Source organism: Zootoca vivipara, chromosome 7, assembly GCF_965207765.1.
Source record: "Zootoca vivipara chromosome 7, rZooViv2.hap1.1, whole genome shotgun sequence".
Classification (NCBI taxonomy): domain Eukaryota; kingdom Metazoa; phylum Chordata; class Lepidosauria; order Squamata; family Lacertidae; genus Zootoca; species Zootoca vivipara.
Genome location: NC_142590.1, coordinates 7,827,356 through 7,847,133, shown reverse-complemented (window position 1 = coordinate 7,847,133; position 19,778 = coordinate 7,827,356). Strand labels below are relative to the sequence as shown.

The window sequence follows — 19,778 nt, the reverse complement described above, 5'->3', positions numbered from 1 at the left end:
TACTTGCTGCAGTGGATCTGTACCTGTTCTTCCAGTTGCTGCCTTTGTTTTTTAGCTTTACTCTGCTTATAATAGTCCATTATCATCATGGCTGCATAGATTTTTCCAATTGTCAGGTCCGTAGCTGGAAGTAAAAGGCAGAGTTCTATGTTAACAGAAACGACGCTCTTCAGGTGCAATAGCAGGTGTGTAGGAAGTTGGATCAGGGGCATGTCAATCATTGCATGGCTTTGAAGCAACCACACAAGTTCACAAAGGAACGCCCTTTGCTCTGTGAATCTTGAGGTGCCATCGGCTATCTGCTTGAGGCACCTCCTGAAAAATGTGTCTTTCTGCTCAGGCCTAATTTTTCATGCAATGAATTAAAAAGTGCACAGAATACTTCTCTTGCAGGTGTGTGTGTGTGTGTGTGTGTGTGTGTGTGTGTGTGTGTGTGAGAGAGAGAGAGAGAGAGAGAGAGAGAGAGAGAGAGAGAGAGAGAGAGAGAGAGAGAGAGAATTGCTCCAAAGGTTGGCTACTTGGAGGTGAGACTTAGCAGGAAAATACTTCAGAATTTCATCCTCATGTTTATGCCTGGGACCTAAAGATGGAGGATAGATGGTCACAGTGCTTTTTTCCTATAAAAAAATGTTTAGGGGTGCTCTCATTTTCCTACTCATATTGAAATACTGCCCCTCAATGAGGCCAAACTTAGATTAGCAAAATGTTTAGGGGTGTGTGTCCGTGCGTACCCCCAGAAAAAAGCACTCAGTGGTCATATAAAATATCTGCAAAGTAAATGGCCAGGAATCAGGAGGTAAATGTGATTGTTTATATCCCTTTCCTTTTTCACCCTTTGGCAACCAAGCATATCTATCTATGCCTCCATCCATCCTTCCAACCATCTACAGTTTCTTAATTCTTCCAGTCTTTCCCATCCCAGTCTTGTCATCGCATAGGGACCTGGCAGCCGCAATGCCTAAACAATAACTCACTTTTCGGCATAGGCACCAATAGGTCCAGCATCTTCTGTGAGAGGTGAGGCCAGATGGTCAAAATCTCTTTCTGGAGCTCGGAGTCCAGCTGCTGCCAGTCTGCACCACCTAGGGGAAAGCAGGTCAAAATGAAACTGTCATATTTTTTTTTTATCCTGACAACAACAGTGAAATATGTGAGGCTGAGAGCACGTGACTTGCCCAAAGGCCACACATTCAGCTTCATGACTGTACATTGATTTAAACACCAGAATACCTGGTCCAAATGTAGACCTCTGGTCCACTATATCACAGTGCCTCAGCAGGAAGAAATACAGAACTACAGTGGTACCTCGGTTTATGAACACAATTGGTCCTGGAAGTCTGTTCATAACCTGAGGCGTTCATAAACTGAAGCGAACTTTCCCATTGAAAGTAATGGAAAGTGGATTAATCTGTTCCGGACGGTCCTGGTGGCTGGTGACGGCAGGTCTGTGTGGGATGGCTTTAGGATTCAGAATCTGAATGGAGCCACCAGGATCAGTTTTTGGGATTAACAGAAGGCTTGTGTGGGTTGAAGTAGGCCTGGTATCTTAAATGAAGGACTGGTAGTGAGTATAATAAGACAATTTCGAAAGTTGTATGTAGGACTTATGTAGGGGGGGAGTAGATTTCCTGCATTATTGACACCAATGTGTCTTAATTCCCAACCATTTGAATTTTACTTGCAACTCTGAAAGAACTGTTGGTTTTGATACCTCTTGTAGCTTTCCGAAGCTTTTCTGTATGTGAAAGGATCTAATCTGGGGTGGGGGTGGGGTGGGGTGGGGACATTTCTGCCCTCCAGGTTGGGAGGTGGAAATTAGTTTTGGCAGGGATGCAGGGACTTGACCGCTGCAGAGCTAAACTTGCCAGACCGTTGCTAAATGAAGACAAGTTACCATGTCCTTGTGCCAACAGTCTCACAATGGGAGGAAAAATGGTAACTGTGCCAAACCTTGATGCCAGGAGTCCATTCATTTTGGCTGACCTTGGTACCCAGTTAGAATCTGTGGGTGTATCTCTTCCAGGACGATGAGGGCTGAGTGAGACATCTGATTTTAGGTGTCATTCAAGGATAATACATTTTTTAGCTATTTAATTTGTTGTTGTTGCAGGGAGAGGTGCTTCTGAGATTTTCTGCTTCTCGTGCCAAAACAACTTGGCCAACACTGGGTACCTTATCTTGCAGAGTGGGACATTTGCTGTTGTACCTCAAGAAGCAACATGTCTTGGGCTGGCTCTCCACCCTCCTCTTCATCAAGAGAAGGGAGGAGTCTTGTCTTTGAGGCTCTGAGCTTTGGAGGTACCAGAAATCAGCAATGCTGCTTCTGAGTGCCTCCAAGGCCCAGTGTTGACAGCAGAAGCTCTAGATTAAATATATATGGTTGCCCCAGTGCAATGATGGGCCTCTGTTGATGTTTGCATTCAGTTCTGTATTGAACTCTTCCCTTCTCAGTACAGTGGAACCTCGGTTTATAAACACCTCGGTTTATGAATTTTCGGTTTACGAATGCCGCGGACCCATCTGGAACGGATTAATTCACTTTCCATTACTTTCAATGGGAAAGTTCGCTTCAGTTTATGAACGCTTCAGTTTATGAACAGACTTCCGGAACCAATTACACCCATGCTTCGGGTTAAGTACGCTTCAGGTTGAGTACTCCGCGGACCCGTCTGGAACGGATTAATCCACTTTCCATTACTTTCAATGGGAAAGTTCACTTCAGTTTATGAACGCTTCAGTTTAAGTACTCCGCGGACCCTCTGGAACGGATTAATCCCCTTTCCATTGCTTTCAATGGGAAAGTTCGCTTTAGTTTATGAACGCTTCAGTTTATGAACAGACTTCCGGAACCAATTGTGTTCATAAACCGAGGTACCACTGTATGTCACAGGGGCAGGGAATATACTTTGCTGCTCTTAAAATGGGTGTGTACATACCACATATTTAATGGTCATAAATAATCCTGGGAAGTGCAGTTTGTTAAGGATGCTCGGAACTGTAGCTCAGTGGTGGGCAAACTACAGTTCCCACGATTCTTTGAGGGAGGTTGTGTGCTTTAAAGGTACAGTGTGTACACGGCCTTTATGTTCACCCAGCCATTTCAGGAGTGTGTGGGATATGGAGTAGACTGCCAAAACAGCTCCTTTTCTGCAGGCAGGATTCTCAGGAGTTCGATGATTGGCAAGATTCCCAACCACTGGCCCCTTTGGCTGTTCCATCTCAGCTTCCGGCCCCCACTGCTTTACCTTTAGCAATCTTAATGTCCAAAGCTGTTCGAATGAGAGCCATCAAGGTGGAGCTGAAATGGACTGTGTTGTCCTCGGCCACCGGCATATTCATCAGGACCAGCCTCTGCACAAAAGAGTTGGGGGGGGAAGCGGGGGGGCGGGGGAAGCAGGCAGAAAACAATATCGAAAAACGTATCAGGGAGACACGAGAAAAAGGGGCTTTGAATGCATCAAGTAGGATAGCCAAAAAGGAGGGCAAGGACCGCCCCCTCCATCCCCCCCAGCTGGTATCACATTGTGTCCCCCCCCCTCAGTGTGCCTGCTTGCTGTCTTTTGCCATTTTTATTCATCTCGTCAAGCCTACATGACGTTTTACTGACTTTGAGCAAGAAATAGGACTTTGCAAGGAGAGACAGCCCCAGGGGATCTGTATCTCCATTTTTCAGAGCCATTTTGTCTCCTGCCCCCTCCCCCGGTTTGTTTTGTTTTTTTAATCTTGCATCCCAGGATACAAACTCAGGCCTCTCTGTGATAAACGTGCTACCCAGCTACATCCTGGCGCCCCCTTTTTGAGTTTGCGTTTAATTGATTTAAGAAGAAAGATTATGCTCGGCAGCACATGATTGCCCATGCAATGGCTTGGACTCATCTCGAGTCTGAAGCGGGAGGAGAGCGAGCGAGCGAGCGCGGGTGCAAATGCAGAAAAACTGATGACCAGGGCAGGAGTGGGCAGGTCATGCTCCATTTACCCCCAGGAAAGGAAAGTGAAATGGCCAAATCCACTTCCCAGAGTGTACATACTGTGCTCCTTCTGCCTCACCTACAGTATTCACCCAACCTCGTTCTGATCCTTTGGGAGCCACCACCCACCCAAAATCATTAGGTGAAATTCAGGCTCAAAAGTAGTAAACATGCTTCCATTTGTGTAATCTGTTGTCCCCCCCCCCCTTTGTGTACTTCTAGAAACAGGTGAGTGTGTGTGCAAGTAAGCGCTGCCGTGAACAGAAGCTGTCCTTTGCTAAAATCCTGGAAAATGCCACAAACTGGCAAACCTGAATGGCGAAAGGATATGTTTTCAGCAGTCCTCTCTCGCACAATCTGAACTCAAAGGTGTCTAAGTCCTGAAGCTTTGGCTGCAACCCTGTCACAGAATGCACACAGGATGCCAGGATTTCCAGAATGGTGCATTCTCTCGCCAGACCATGGCCTCCAAGAACCTGGTCTGCAAATTCCTTCTGTTGCTAACAAGGATTGAAGGACTGCTTCTCAGTGCAGCCAACCACAGCACTCTAAACATCACAGAACCCTCCCTGGCTCAGCTTCAGAGGAGGGTGTTTCTTGCCACCTAGGCTGCATGAGTGAACCATGCAATTGTTAAGTCATAAGCTCCACTGAAGACATTTCAGCTTGGTGAATATTTCATGCTCCTTCTACAGCCTTCAGCCTTCCTTCCTTGTATTTCCATTAGTCAGCACAGATTGAGTGGCACGTTTTTAGAGTGCTCGCCTATAATCTTTACAGTTAGTTTTCCAACACAAGGGAACTGAATATATTCCATTCAGGACTGCAAAAGATGGCATATTTTATTGAGCTAGCTGGTTATCATAGAATGGGAGAGTTGGAAGGGCCATGTTCTGGAAGGTTTCAGTTTTCAACTCTATCGGGCAGATAGTTGCTGCCTTGTCAGACATCTCTGGGAGAGGAACAGGTTAAGGAGTAAACCCTGCAGAAATCTGAAGTGCAGTCCCTAAGACAGTTCGGTGACACCTTGTGCGCCTCCTTCTCACAACTCTTGCAACCCAGCTAGTGTCAAATGTACCCTGTTTCTCCGAAAATAAGACATAGCCATAAAATAAGCCATAGCAGGATTTTTAAGCATTCAAGGAATATAAGCCACACCCCGGAAATAAGCCATAGTGATAGGCAGTTTAACCTTGTAGGTGGGTGGGTTAAACTGTACCATACTTAATTAAAAAATAAGACATCCTCTGAAAATAAGCCATAGTGTTTTGTTTTGTTTTGTTTTTGAGGAAAAATAAATATAAGATGGTGTCTTATTTTTGGAGAAACACGGTATTGCTCTGCTTTCCTTTGGACCACATCAGTGAGGTCTTGTCTTCTGGGCAGCCCAGGACCTCCATACACATTGTCCAGGCTTGTACCCTAGAGAGGTCACTTCAGTGCTGCTAATACAGAATAATAATAATAATAATAATAATAATAATAATAATAATAATAATAATTTATTTGTACCCTGCCCATCTGGCTGGGTTTCCCCAGCCACACTGGGCGGCTTCCAGCAGAATATTAAATTACAATGATTCATCAAATATTAAAAGCTTCCCTAAACAGGGCTGCCCTCAGATGTCTTCTAAAAGTCTGGTAGTTGTTTTTTCCTTTGACATCTGATGGGAGGGCGTTCCACAGGGCAGGTGCCACTACCGAGAAGGCCCTCTACCTGGTTCCCTGTAACCTCACTTCTTGCAGTGAGGGAACCACCAAAAGGCCCTCGGCGCTGGACCTCAGTGTCCGGGCAGAACGATGGGGGTGGAGACGCTCCTTCCGGTATACTGGGCCGAAACTGTTTAGGGCTTTAAAGGTCGGCACCAACACTTTGAATTGTGCTCGGAAACATACTGGGAAACGAGACAGGAGGCAGCAGTGACAAGTTACCGGTCTCTGCAGCCACAGCAGGCGCTGTGATTCTCTTGCTGTTTGACTTTACCCCTGGAGGGAGGCGCACTCCATTGTCACTTGAGACAGATGGATGCCAAGAACTATGCAATCCTACTCACCAGAGGTGGGGAATCTGTGGCTCTCCAGATGTCGTGGGACTACAGTTCCCATCATCCTTGTTCATTGGTCAAGCTAGTTGGGGTTTATTGGAACAAATCTAGAAGGCTGCAGGTTCTCGCCTTCTTGCTATGCATGTACATTCAGAATTAAGTCCCGATGAGCTTGACAGGACTTATTCCTATGCAAGCATGCTGAGGATCACTGCCCTAAATTGCTTAACGAACGTTGCATAACCAGAACTTCTTCTAATATAATGAACCATCTTGCTGCAAGCTGACTTATTTTCAGAGAGTTAACATAAATGCCTCATAAATGTCCTGAAAAACACATCTACCCATCAGACGTCAGAAGGTGTTCTAAGCAGGTACAGATGAAACGACTGAGCAGCGTCCTTCCTTGCTTGGAGAGTTTCTGCTCATGTACACCTGTATGCATATAAAACACCTTCTGACATCTGTTAAACAAGAGATGTTGGAGGAGTGTGGCAGAAGTGGGCCTACCTAGACCTGTGACCTCTTCCACATGGTTTTTAATACAGAGAAGGATTTGTGTGAACCTTTTACAAAGTCAGACCCTCTGGCCCATTAACCCAGTAACATCATAGCTGCCAAGTCTCCAGTATTCCCCGGGAAATCCCCGTTTTTCCAGCTGTTCCTAGCTGGAAAAAACGGAATTTTTTTGTTTTTCCCCGCCCCGGTTTATTGTGGCACGACGGCCATTTTGGAACTGGGCGGAGCATGCTCAGAAGCGACTTTTGATGCTGCTCTGCCCAGTTCCAAAATGGCTGCAGTGCGACTTCTGGCGTGGCGGCCATTTTGGAACTGGGCAAAGCAGCATCAAAAGTCACTTCTGAGCATGCTCCGCCCAGTTCCAAAATGGCGGCAGGGCTACTTCCGGTCTGCTACTTCCGCCCGGTCCCTTATTTCTCTGACAGCAACTTGGCAGGTATGAGTAACATCCACTCTGTGTGGCAGTGGGTTTCTATGATCTCATAACGCAAGGTGCTTTGAACCAGAGGGGGCAGATGGAACTCTGCCCACAAAACATTTGCTCTACCGCTAATCTAAAGCCTCTCATCCTTTATTGTGAATCTCTCTGTTCTTTGGAACCAACAGCATAACTAGCTAAAAATTACCATATTTTCCCGTCTATAAGATGCCCCCAAGTATAAGACGCCCCCTATTTTGGGGGAGTCAGATTTAAGAAAATGGGGGGAGATGTATCCATGTATAAGACACCCCCTAATTTTTTACATAGTTTTTTAGGGGGAAAACCTAGTCATATACACGGAAAAATACGGTATTTGCAAGAGCTTGATTCTAGAGATTCCTCCTCCATTATATTACAGTAACTACATTTTTATCTCTAGGAGTTATACTGTGTGTCTCCTACACTGAAAAGGGGTCGCCTTAGATTTCAGGCTCACTTTAGTTACACTGACATTGCATAGATTCCTCTCCTATCACAGCCATGCTTCCGTTGCAGAGTATCGCACCTTGTGTGGCAGGTAAGTATTTCGTAGTGTGCAAGCAGATCAGTACTTAATGGTTTGTGAGCGTTCGATACCCATCAAAAACCCAATCGTCCTTCCTTTCCCCCCCCCCATACTGTCAGCCACCCGCACTCCCGTCCCATGCTAATGCGCCCCCCCCATTTCTCGCTGACCAGTAGCCCATAAAGGAAAGAAGGGTTTGTTCTACCTTATAAGCAACTTTGGAGGGACATCTCTTCCCGAGGCCTAGTGGTGGGGACATGAGAGTCAGCATTTCATACATCTCAGTGTAATGGATGCGGCCACTGGTCATGGAGGGGAAAGAGGACAACGGGAAGGGGAGGGAGATGCAGAGGGACGGAAGAAGGAAAAGGCATTCCCAGAGACCCCAAAAATGCCCCCAAACAAAACAGAATACAGGGAACAGAAGAGAGAAAAGAACAGACAAAACAGGAAAAGAACAGGAAACCCATTAATCAATGCAAACCATACATGACAGCCTGCGCTGATGTGGATTTATATTGCCCCTCGCACAGACCCAAGAATGACACCGGTGCGTTTTGCCAGCCTTCTCCATACACATTGTTTCTGATGGCCGGTTTTCCCTTACAGGTGCCGTGCCATTGCCCCACCTCATTCCCAGGGCTGTGTGCAAGTGGTATATAAATCAAGGTACACAACACTCCAACAAGGGGTTATTCGGGATATGGTGGTGCAGACTTCAGAGAATGAGCAGGACCTGAGCTGTCGGCAGAGCCCCGGCGCCTGCTTTCTTCCCCCACCAAGTCCTGCCCTGAGATTCACGTTGTGGCATAACCCGTGGCTGAAGCGGCATGTACTCTGGCGGTGCCTATGCAACCGGAAAGCATCACCTTGCATAGGAGGGTTAGTGAACCAGGCTCAAAGGAATGTGTTCTTTCGCTTCCATCCAGCCCTGGGGATGGAGAACTTTCCCACCATGCACTGGTGCAAAGGCATGCTAAGTGGCTAAGAAAAGAAAAGCGGGAAGAAAATTCTACATGCCATGCTCTTCCCGCCCCCGGTTCCTTCTCACATGCGGCTTCACATTTCACCTGGTCGGAGTTTAAAGAGTCTTGGCAGAGGCAGCTGTTTTGGACTTCTGAGGTTCAGGGTTCGTTTGTGCTCCCCGTATTCTAAAGTAACCGTAACGGACACTCCCTGGCTATCTGAATAAGTGTGTGTGCACACGAAAGCTTATACCAAGAACAAACTTAGTTGGTCTCTAAGGTGCTACTGGACAATTGTTTCTTATTTTTTTATATATTTTGACTGCGTCAGACCAACACGGCTACCTACCTGAATCTACTCCCTGGCTAGTACTCCCTGTTTTGTAACTTTCTCATTGCAGCGTCTCATCAGCCTATGCATAAGAGTTTCATGGAGAACAGCTACGTGGACTTAGAATCCAGTAGAAAAGGCACAACAATTGACTTGGGGGCTTTGTTTGGAATATTTAAGCTCCTCCTCACAATTCCTGGGAAAAAGTGACACATGCCCTGGGCTAGTTGTTGTTGTTCAATGTCTCTATAAACGACTCGGATGAAGGAATTGAGAAGACGCTCAACAAATTTGCGGATGACACCGCAAATGGGAGGTGCATCTAATACTGCAGAAGACAGAATTGGGACACAATATGTACTCAACAGATTGAAGGACTGAGCCCAGCCTAACAACAGGGACAAATGTAAGGTTCTACATTTAGGCAGGAAGACCCAATTGCACAGATATAAGATGAGGGACACCTAGCTTGCCAGTAGTGCATGTGAAAAGGATCTAGGGGTCTTAGTAGCTTCACATGAGGCAACAGTGTGATGCAGCAGCAAAAAAGGCTAATGCTATTCTAGGTTGTATCAACAGAAGTCTAGTGTCCAGATCAAGGGAAGTAAGAGTACCACTCTATTCTGCCTTGGTCAGACCACACCTGGAGTACTGTGTTCAGTTTTGGGCACCATAATTTAAGAAGGATATTGTGCAGAGGAAGGCAACCAAGTTGATCAAGGGTCTATAAACCAAGCCTTATACAGAACGGTTGAGGCAGTTCGGTATGTATTTTTCCAGGAGACTGAGAGAAGATGTGATAGCCGTCTTCAAATATCCAAGCGGCTGCCACATGGAAGATGGAGAAAGCTTCTTTTTCTCCTGCTCTGGAGGGTAGGACCTGAACCAATGGCTTCAAGTTACAAGAAAGGAGTTTCTGACTAAGCGTCAGGAAGAACTTTCTGACTGTAAAAGCTGTTTGACAGTAGAACAGACTCCCTTGGAAGGTGGTAGACCCTCCTTCCATGGATGGTCGGATGGCCATCTGTCATGGATGCTTTAGTTGATATTCTTGCATTGCAGGGGTTGGACTAGATGACCCCTCAGGGTACCTTGAAACTCTACAATGCTGTGGTTCTATGGTTCTAAGTATGGGGATCAGTGGTGAAGAATAATAAAGACCACTTCTCCATATTCTCATCATGGATGCTCTTACTAGCTTGCAGATGAGAGACAGACAGACAGAAAAAGAAAGAATGATACAGGAGAAAACTATCCCAAGGTGCTTAGAAAGGGCTTCTCAAAGTGGAAGGCTAGGCTTTTCTCCTTTATTCCCAGAAAGAGACATTGGGAACTTTTGCTACTGGACACTTGCCTCCTACTTCCTAAGTCAGGTCTTTGAACTTGTTCCAAAGGCCTTCCTTTTTATCTTTGAACTAAACAAATATGAGCACATTAAGAGCTACATCTACATTAACTGTATTATTTGTAGAGGTCATTTGTTGTCGTTTAGTCGTGTCCAACTCTTCATGACCCCATGGACCAGAGCACGCCAGGCACTCCTGTCTTCTTCATGGACCAGAGCATGCCAGGCACTCCTGCCTCCCGCAGTTTGGTCAGACTCATGTTCGTAGCTTCGAGAACACTGTCCAACCATCTCGTCCTCTGTCGTCCCCTTCTCCTAGTGCCCTCAATCTTTCCCAACATCAGGGTCTTTTTCAGGGAGTCTTCTCTTCTCATGAGGTGGCCAAAGTATTGGAGCCTCAGCTTCAGGATCTGTCCTTCCAGTGAGCACTCAGGGCTGATTTCCTTCAAAATGGATAGGTTTGATCTTCTTGCAGTCCATGGGACTCTGAAGTCTCTTAATTTCTTGTTTTCTTGTTTTTTGTTTGTCTTGTACTTGATAACTTGTATGCTGTTCTCTCAGTTTCCTCATATTGTCCACTTTCCCACTTTCTTTTAAACATGGGCCCTTTATTTATGATGTCTAGGCTGTCCTTCTGGTGGCTTGTCATCATGAAAACAGTTTTTACGGGAACTTCTGCATTCGAGGGGGGCTTGGCTTCTTGATGTTTTTATCCAAGGACAGGCCTTGAAATTCTCTCCCTCCCTAAAAACTGCTAGTTTCAAAGTAAGACAGATACTTTGAAATCTTGATTTACTTCGCCCTCCCCCAGATATTAGGTCTGTAGCCCTGAGAGAAACATTTCAAACTGGGAATTATATATAATTTTGTGGTGAGCAATTGTCAGCAAGTGCATGGGAGATGGAATGTTCTTTCATAGAAAAATAATATTCCTTCCACATAGAAAATTAGATATTGGGGGCAAGGGTTCTTCTAGATTAGCCTTTTATCTGACATGCTAGTTTTCTTTATTGAGCGGGGTTTTAAAACTTTTTGGCTGAGGAGTAGTCAGCTGTGTGAGCTCTTAGGGCACAGCAGATGCCACCGAGAGCTGGGCATAAATCAGGATGTTGAGTCGGGCAAACTGAATAGCACTGCTAGGAGATACATCGTGAACCCCAACGGCATTACTCTGGAGGGTGGGAAACAGTGCAAGATTCGATAACCAGAGCTCCCATGCCTAAAAGTGTGACACCTTCACAACCGAGTCTCTGGTGACGACATCTTTCTCCCCATGTCTTACTCGCTTTGCTTTTTGTCCCTCAACCCCTTGCTTCTCATTTTCTTCTGCATTTTTTTTTGTAGCCGCACTGGTTAAAGAGCAATACCCAAAAGATAAAAGATGTGCTGCCAGAGAGGCCTCTGATCCGAGAGCCAAAGGTTGTGCTTTCTGGGTATATTATCGGTGCGCAGGAAACACAACCCAGAAAAGAAAAGAAAAAGGAAGGAAAACCTTTAGAGGACCAGAATGAATTTGCAACTTGGGCGGACAAACCAAAGCCTTCTCCCCTGTTATGTACTGAGCTGAATCCTAGAACAATAGGATTCAGAATCAGCAGTCTGATTGGTCCGCAGGAGTTACCCAATCCAACTCCAGGTGGAAGTGAATACGCAACCTGATTGGCCTGCAGGAGCAGCCAATCAGGCGGCTGGCAGAAGTGAATCTGCAACCTGATTGGCCTGTAGGAGCAGCCAATCAGGCTGCAGGCAGAAGTCAATCCACAACCTGATTGGTCCACAGGTGTAGCCCTGAAGTAGCCAATCACGCAAGGCCCATTGTGTAGGTAATGTATATAAGCAGATGGTTTTGGGAAAAGACCCATTCTTCTCCTCTTCTCCTTGATGACTACGAGCTGAATAAAGAGCATGAAATTCACTCTCGTCTCTGAGTATATTTCATCCCCCCATCCCTTCCTGGCCCCAACAGCTGCTGGTTCTGAAAGGGTGTGGATCTCTTTAAACTCAGGTTAAAGCAATGCCAGGGTTCCCTGATGAGGTGCAGTGGTGGCAGAGCAGGGGGTGGGGAAGGAGGGGTTTAACAGGATGTTCCTATTGCCGGGTTGTGGCTGGGGGTTGGGAGGGCAAACCTTGTACGCCACCCTGTAGGGGCAGTTCTCTCCCAGGCCCAGAGGAGGCGAGATCACCCGTACTAATGTGTACATATCCTTATACAGGATCCTGCCACTGGAAAGGAAGCACAGGTGCGTTAATAGGGCTGCTCAGGAAATGGGCAAGAGGGTGCAAGTGCGTAACTAACGGATGGCACCAGAGGTGTGCAACTTTTCCCCTTCCGTCTCCAGCTCGGAAAAAAGCTCTGAGCGGCCTGCGGAAAAGATAGCTACTGCTCTCACTGGGAAGGTTCGTTCTACAGTGTTGGGTCCCATCCCATTTGTCAACAAAGTGAGTACGAAAGGGTCAAAGTTGTCTCGATCTGAGGCTGAGAAAAGATGCAGCAGTCTGCCGTTAATTAGCAGATCTTAGCCCGCATTCAGACCCTTATCCATGGATAAGCCAGAAGAGTTTTGCAAAGCTGGTTATTTAAATAAAGTCAACACACTTTATTATTATTATTATTATTATTATTATTATTATTATTATTAAAACAACAACTTTCTGGAGGTGCTAAATTGGTTTCGTTCCCATTTCCCAAAAGCGGAAAGTTCTGTGAGGAAACGTCAATGAGTTGCTCAGAGTTGCACCGTGAGAAATATGAGACCGAATCCAAACTTGCAGTCCAACGCAGCTAGACAGTATTGTGCAGTAACGGAACAATCTAATGGCGCCCCATAATTCCTGACAAGGATCCACAGATCAAAATTATCAGAACGTAGCAAATCTATTTAATGGTGGGGGATGAGGCCACTGCAGGCCAAATCACTGGCCCAATAAAAAGCTTTTTTGAGATGTGCAAGGAGGAGATCCCTACCCTTTCCACGCTTCATAGTGAAAGCTGACTTTAATCTTTTCATTCTCTTCCCATTCCTTCAACAGTTTTTCTAACTGGCAAACAACCCATTTGCTTCTCCGAGGAGAACTATAGGAGAGGTGTGAATAAGTTCACAATGGAGCTCCTATTTAATCCTGTTTCCCCACTTTGGCCTGTTTCTCACCGAGGTGATAAATCTGTGCCCTGATTCTCCCGTGAAAAATTGCCCATACAAATATATCTGTATATGACTAGACAGAAAGCCAGAATATCAGGAAGAAAACTAGGCTACAGAGCCATTCTCACTGATATGCTAGTTTTCTATGCAGAGATACATTTTGTGGATGCGGGGACAGAGTCAAGGGACATGTTACAGCCCAAAGGCAATTGTATCACCCCAGAGAGAACCAAATTTCCAGCCACGGGTTGCAGAATTGGCCTATCGTGGCTTGCGAGGTGCAGAACCTGTGGTCTCAGCTCCCATCAGCCCCTGCCAATGTAGACAATGGTCAGGGAGGATGGAAATTTGGCTGCAGGCTCCTCAGCCCTGTTTGTTGTTTCTTAAAATTACCACTTTAATTCAGAAACACAATCGTCACATTGTTTTTTAAATTATGATTATGCAAACACGTGCCAAAAAGAAGGCGGATATGCAATAATCCTGATTTTTCAAAGCAATGCTAACTTTCAAAAAGACAGTCTTAGCAAAGTGCAAGACTGCTAGGGCAATAGAAGTAGGAAATTCAGAGTCTGATGAGGCAAGGTAAGAAAAGGTAAACCATTTTTTAAATTTACACCCCAATTACCCCTCCCCCAAGAAAAAGCCAATTATTATTTCCCCTTTTGTCTAAACCAGGCATCCCCAAACTGCGGCCCTCCAGATGTTTTGGCCTACAACTCCCATGATCCCTAGCTAACAGGACCAGTGGTCGGGGAAGATGGGAATTGTAGTCCAAAACATCTGGAGGGCCAAAGTTTGGGGATGCCTGGTCTAAACCCTAACTAAGCCTATCAACTCCTTAATTGTTCAAGAAAAGAACTTTGACTTTCCTGCTCAAAATGAGCTTGCGCCATGAAAAGAACAGTCTGATGCTACTAAAAGCAGATACAGAGTTCGGAAGAGTAAATATGCTTGCCTGTGGGACCTTAAATACCAATGTTTAATTCCTAACTATTCACAAGCTATTTCAGGAGTGGGGAACAGAATAAAGCTGCTCAGCTAGGTCCTGAGCGCCCCCAGGAAAGCCCTTCTGAGACTCGCGCTCTCAAGCCGAGCAGATCCCTGCCCAAAGTGGGGCTTGCAGTTGGCGCCAATTGTAGCCATTAAGGTAAGTTGGCGCCAATTGTAGCCATTGAATTGAGTGCAAAAACAAGGAAAAACAAAAATTGAGTCAAGAAGTTGTAAGAACTTATGGTAGTAAAATCTGACATTGCAAGTTCCCTTTATTTTAGATAGCTTGTAAGTTTTCATGGCACTTTGTAAGTAGTTGTCTTATTCACACAAACTTGATAAATGGTGAAAAATTGTTTTTGAACAAGAATATTAATTGTGTGAATTGTATTAATATTAATTGTGTGAATAATTGCCGCCTATGTGCTGTACGGGTTGCACAATCATTATTAACTGCGCAAGTTGGGTCTGCAGCTGCTCCCAATCAGCTACTATGATGTCATCTATGAAATCACATATGATGTCACGTGTGGGACAGGTGGGTGTGGCTTAAGATCCTTGCCACACCTGATTTAGGCATATGGACTGGAGGTTCCCTGTGGCTGTGCTATTTGATAAGTCGGCTCTTGCCAATGAGTACCCAATGCCACAATATTTGTTCACTTACTTATTTAAAAACATTTTTTGACTGGTCTAAAAATATGCCTGTCCAAATTGCCTATGCAAAGTGCTTTCCATTACTGAAATATTCTGCTTTTTTAAATAAAAAAAAACCACCACAAGTTTTAAGACATGCATTTTTTGGTACACATCTTAATTCAAAATGCACATTTTTATATGCCTTTGAGTCTAAAATACAATTTTTGGCACTTTCTTGAGACTAAATATTTGGAGAAGTGCAAAAACCATAGGATAGCTGCATTCCAATTCATGAATTAGTTCAGGAAATGTAAATCGGGTTAGTTTACTTTTAAAGGTGGGCTCAAGCATCCTTCATTGTGTGTGATGGGTTTTGCTGGTATTTACCACTTCAGGCTGATGGTAAGGGAATGTGTGTTTGAATGATCCTCCATAATAATAATAATATAGCTACATACACAAATGTAGCATATTAAGGCAACAGTTCCTGATATTCCAGATTTCTATGTGCAGAAATCTTTGATATATAGGAACATTTAAAAGATACAACCTCCAATGTGTATGGCAAAATGGAGTAGCCTAATGAGAGCTACAGTGCTGAGAAATTTTCCTGATTGTGTGTCTCAGCTCTGATTTCAAAGCTGATAATCAACATCAACTGCTCTTTACAAACCATATTCTGTGTTACATTCAAGGCTTGACATCATTGCAAAGGAATATAGAACTATGGCTGAAAAAATACAAAAGGTCACACACCGTATCAGGATAACAGCAAACTAGCTGAATTCAGGTAAAACGATAAAGTGAGGTTTCAGGTAGGCAAAGGCAGATTCATGGCAATTAGGGAGATTCCAGAATTGCAAAGGCTCCAGAGAGCGGCCATCACTTTTCTAGAGCTGTGAACATTCACACTGATTTTAAAAGGATAGGAAAGTTAGGGAATTTTACCACATGTGGTGGGAGTGCGATAGGATCAAAACATTTTGGGAATCAGTGTACAATGAGCTAAAAAAATATATTGAGATATACTTTTCCAAAAAAAAAGCCAGAGGCCTTTTTATTGGGGTTATTAGATAAAGAAATCTCAAAAGTAGACCAAAGATTCTTTATGTACGCCACTGTGGCTGCTAGAATATTAATTGCCCAGAAATGGAAAACACAGGAGATCCCTTCTATAACAGAGTGGCAAACAAAGGTACTAGACTATATGGAAATGGCCAAATTAACCCATAGAGTCCGGGATCAGGACGATGAGAAATTTCGGATAGAGTGGAGTAAATTTATTGATTACACTAAGGACAATTACAAGGGAATGAAATTGCTAGCGGTAATGACATAACTCCTATATTGTTGAGATTGTAATTAATGTAGATAATACAAGAGAGGATTGAAATAATTTACCATTTGGTGGGAGGAGGGAAGTCACAATGTATTGGATTTGTGTTGTATAGTTGTATCATTGTATCGTTGTATAATTGAATAAAAATGTACTGGTCAAAAAAAAAAAAAGGATTGGAATCTCAGGATGGTCCAAAGCCAGTTATTGGAGAAAGATCAACATAAAAAGGCTTTCAAGTTCTCTGATGGGAAATCTAAGATCTCAAAAGCTTACTTGTAGTGGCAAACAAATGTCAATGCCATTTCAGGCTCAGCACTATCCTACTGGAACACTGGGGTCAGGCAAGTATGTTCAAACACCCATGGGAGACATTCTAGAAAACAATATTTTCTGAAGCACGCCTGAAACTTTTTGGGGGGGTGATGGGGGGGGAGTAGTGAAGACCACCAGCCAGAGGGTGGCCACTCAGATGTGGAAGTAGTGTGTGCAAGGAGTTGTTTGCAACCTCCATGCTGCAGACAAAAAAAAGATGCCACAATAAAAGCAAAAACACACACACACACAAACGATCTTAAACACACCAGAGCTCTGATCACACCACGGCTCATCCTCAGTGCGCTTAGGATAGGATATTTGTTTGCCATTCACATCAGGCATGTTTGCTGCAAGAAACATGGGTGCATCTCTCGCAGACCCAACTGCTTCATGAAATGGGGAGCTGCTCTTTATTCACGGGATTCCCAGAGGCAGCTCACAAAACCATTACTATAGGACTCACAGAAAACCCTGACCTTAGAAAATATTAATAAATAAAACCAGAGCTTTAACCCTTAATTCAAACCATCTCAAACTCCGCATTGTTTGGGTAAGCAAAACGTCTTCCAATGCCACTTCTATGGGGCTTCTCATAGGCACATTGGGAGTCTGAAGGGTTAATTCCCTTCCATTCTGTTTGTCTTGGGGATCATTTCTAAACAGATTTTACAGAGGGCTTAAAAACGGGGTGCCTACATACCACGCAGCTCTGTCATACTCTGCCCAAATCCGGACAAATTCGTCAAGGTGATGCGGTCCCAAGATGGAGGAATCTCGAGTCAGGTATTCAAAATTGTCCATGATGACAGCCACAAAGAGATTGAGCATCTTAAACAGGGAGGAAACAAGAATGTGTAACAAGGAGAGTCTGGAGAGAAATTGGCACAGTTCATATTTTAATGCAAGCCTACCTAATTTATAAGTCCCCAAACAATATGGGCCATCCTTTGAAATTCATACTTCAATGTAGGCTACAACCACGGCTAGGACTTTATTAGCCCCAAAATGGAAGCTACAAGAGATACTGACAATTGAGGAGTGGCAGACGGAAATAATTGACTATGCAGAGTTGCCAACGTTGACCTGCGGGATCCAAAACCAGGGAGAGACAAAGTTCCAAAAGGAATGGAGTAAATTCGTGGACTATATGGAGAAGAACTGTAGAAGTTTAAAGACACTTGCAGGACTGAAACAAACCCTACGAATTGGTTTTAACTAGATGGACTAAAAGGAACTGCAAGATAAGAGTGGGAAAGAAAACCAAATGATGGGAGGGAGGGAAGTCACAGCTCGGCAGGGCAAAATGAACTGAGATGGGTGAATATAAGATGAAATGTAAAAAAAAAATTTGTTTTTTTGTTTGGGTTTGTTTATCTGGAAAATTTAATAAAAATTATCTTTAAAAAAATGAAATTCATATTCCATAATTTATTTTGTGATGCAGTTCTCCAACCAATTCACACATTGGGGGAACATGTGGTTAAATTCCATATATTAGTGAAAACGACATAGAGAAAGGTATGTTATTAGAGGAAATCGCTTGCAAAAAAAACTGTGTGCATCAGGCAAAGTTGCAAACAAACATGTGTCTGTTGGGAGAAATGTGCACTAGGATCCTGACCTATTTTCACGAGACCCTTAAAAAAAACACCACTGCAAACCTATGTGGAAATATTGCAATCCGAGTTTTAAGTTTGGAAAGATGAGAAACTGAGAGAAACCAAAATTTAAGCGGAGACAGAAGAGAGCAGAGGGGAAAGTAAATAGATGGAGAAAAAGAAAAGAAAAATACTGCCAAGTTGGTTCCTGCATGTGGCACAATGACAGCGAAATCCTTTCTCTCTGTTCCATGTGGAGGATCCTTCCTGATTCCATTAGGGGTAAAGGGGAAGGAAAGTGGAACTCACCAAAAAGGAGCAGAAGAAGATAAAGGAGACAAAGTATACGTATGCCAGATTTGTGCCACATCGCTCGTTCTCGTTCTGCCCAGATGTCGCTGTGGTGTCCGACTCACATCCTTTACCTTCCAGGCATGAAAGCATGATCTCCTGCCATGCTTCCCCTGTGGCGCTCCTGCACGCAGAACAAACACATCTTCCAGGTTTACTGCTTCGTTCACCAAATCCCTCGCAATTACAGTAATTGCTTCTTGCATCAGAGGAAGACATAGCCACATCGGAGCAGACTGTGATTTGATTCCAGCAGTAGTTTAGAGTGTCTGTGTGTGGCAGGTGTGTGTGTGTGTGGGGGGATACTGTAGGATCTGCTGTCCCAAAAAAGCAGTGGTCCTAGTTCATGCACCATGTAGTGTCACACAAATAGGGGCATTAGTGGCAGGGAAGGAGAGCGACAATTACAGTGGTACCTCGCAAGACGAATGCCCTGCAAGACGAATTTTTCGCAAGACGAATGCGTCTTGCGATCTGATGGAGACTCGCAAGACGAATTCGATTTGTGAAAAATTCGTCCTGCAAATCGCGGTTTCCCATAAGAATGCATTGAATTTTTTTTTCAAATAATTTTTATTCAGTTTTCAATATTAATATCTAAGAAACAGTATTTCAATTACATTTTGTATATATTACATTTCCATTCACTTTTTTCATACTTCAAAAAGAAAAAAAGAAGAAAAAAAAGGAAAAGGAAAAGGGAAAGGGAGAAAACAAACATCGGGAATCACTACACAAAAACTAGGGGGGGGGAATCGCATCATTCATCTTTACACTATTTGTTTTTAAAATTTGACTTCCACCTTACCTTCACCCGTCTTTTTGAGTTCTAATTTTATACTTATGCAGTTTATCTTTCTTTACGCTTAAAGCCATAAGTCTACTATTGTCAGTCTCTTCAACCTTATTTCAGATTTCTATATTCAAGTTTCTGCCATTTCTCATGTATCCTATGAATTTATCCACTTGTCATGTTTCGTCATATGCATTGAAATTTAATTAATGCGTTCCTATGGGCAAAAAAAGAAATTTCAATGCGTTCCTATGGGAAACCGCGTATCGCAAAATGAATTTTTCACAAATCGAATTGACTCGCGGAATGAATTAAATTCATCTTGCGAGGCACCACTGTAACCCACACAAGGACAGTCTGCACTGCTGGACCAATTAAACTACTTTATTCAGATAGTTTATGAAGATCCCATATTTGATTCCACATCCAGTGAAGCTGGTAAGTTATT

At 44.0% G+C, this 19,778-nt stretch overlaps 1 protein-coding gene across 1 annotated transcript in view; it reads right to left on the bottom strand.

Moving 5' to 3' along the window:
- CACNA1E (calcium voltage-gated channel subunit alpha1 E) overlaps nt 1-19,778 on the bottom strand; it is a 327,543-nt gene that overhangs the window by 29,144 nt on the left and 278,621 nt on the right. Inside the window, exons 35-40 of the mRNA XM_088673714.1 lie at nt 18,496-18,661; nt 17,289-17,416; nt 7,724-7,820; nt 3,246-3,351; nt 975-1,082; nt 24-124 (exon numbers count right to left, since the gene is read on the bottom strand). Of these exons, the coding sequence (XP_088529840.1) occupies nt 24-124; nt 975-1,082; nt 3,246-3,351; nt 7,724-7,820; nt 17,289-17,416; nt 18,496-18,661 (706 nt within the window). The remainder of the gene's footprint in view (nt 1-23; nt 125-974; nt 1,083-3,245; nt 3,352-7,723; nt 7,821-17,288; nt 17,417-18,495; nt 18,662-19,778) is intronic.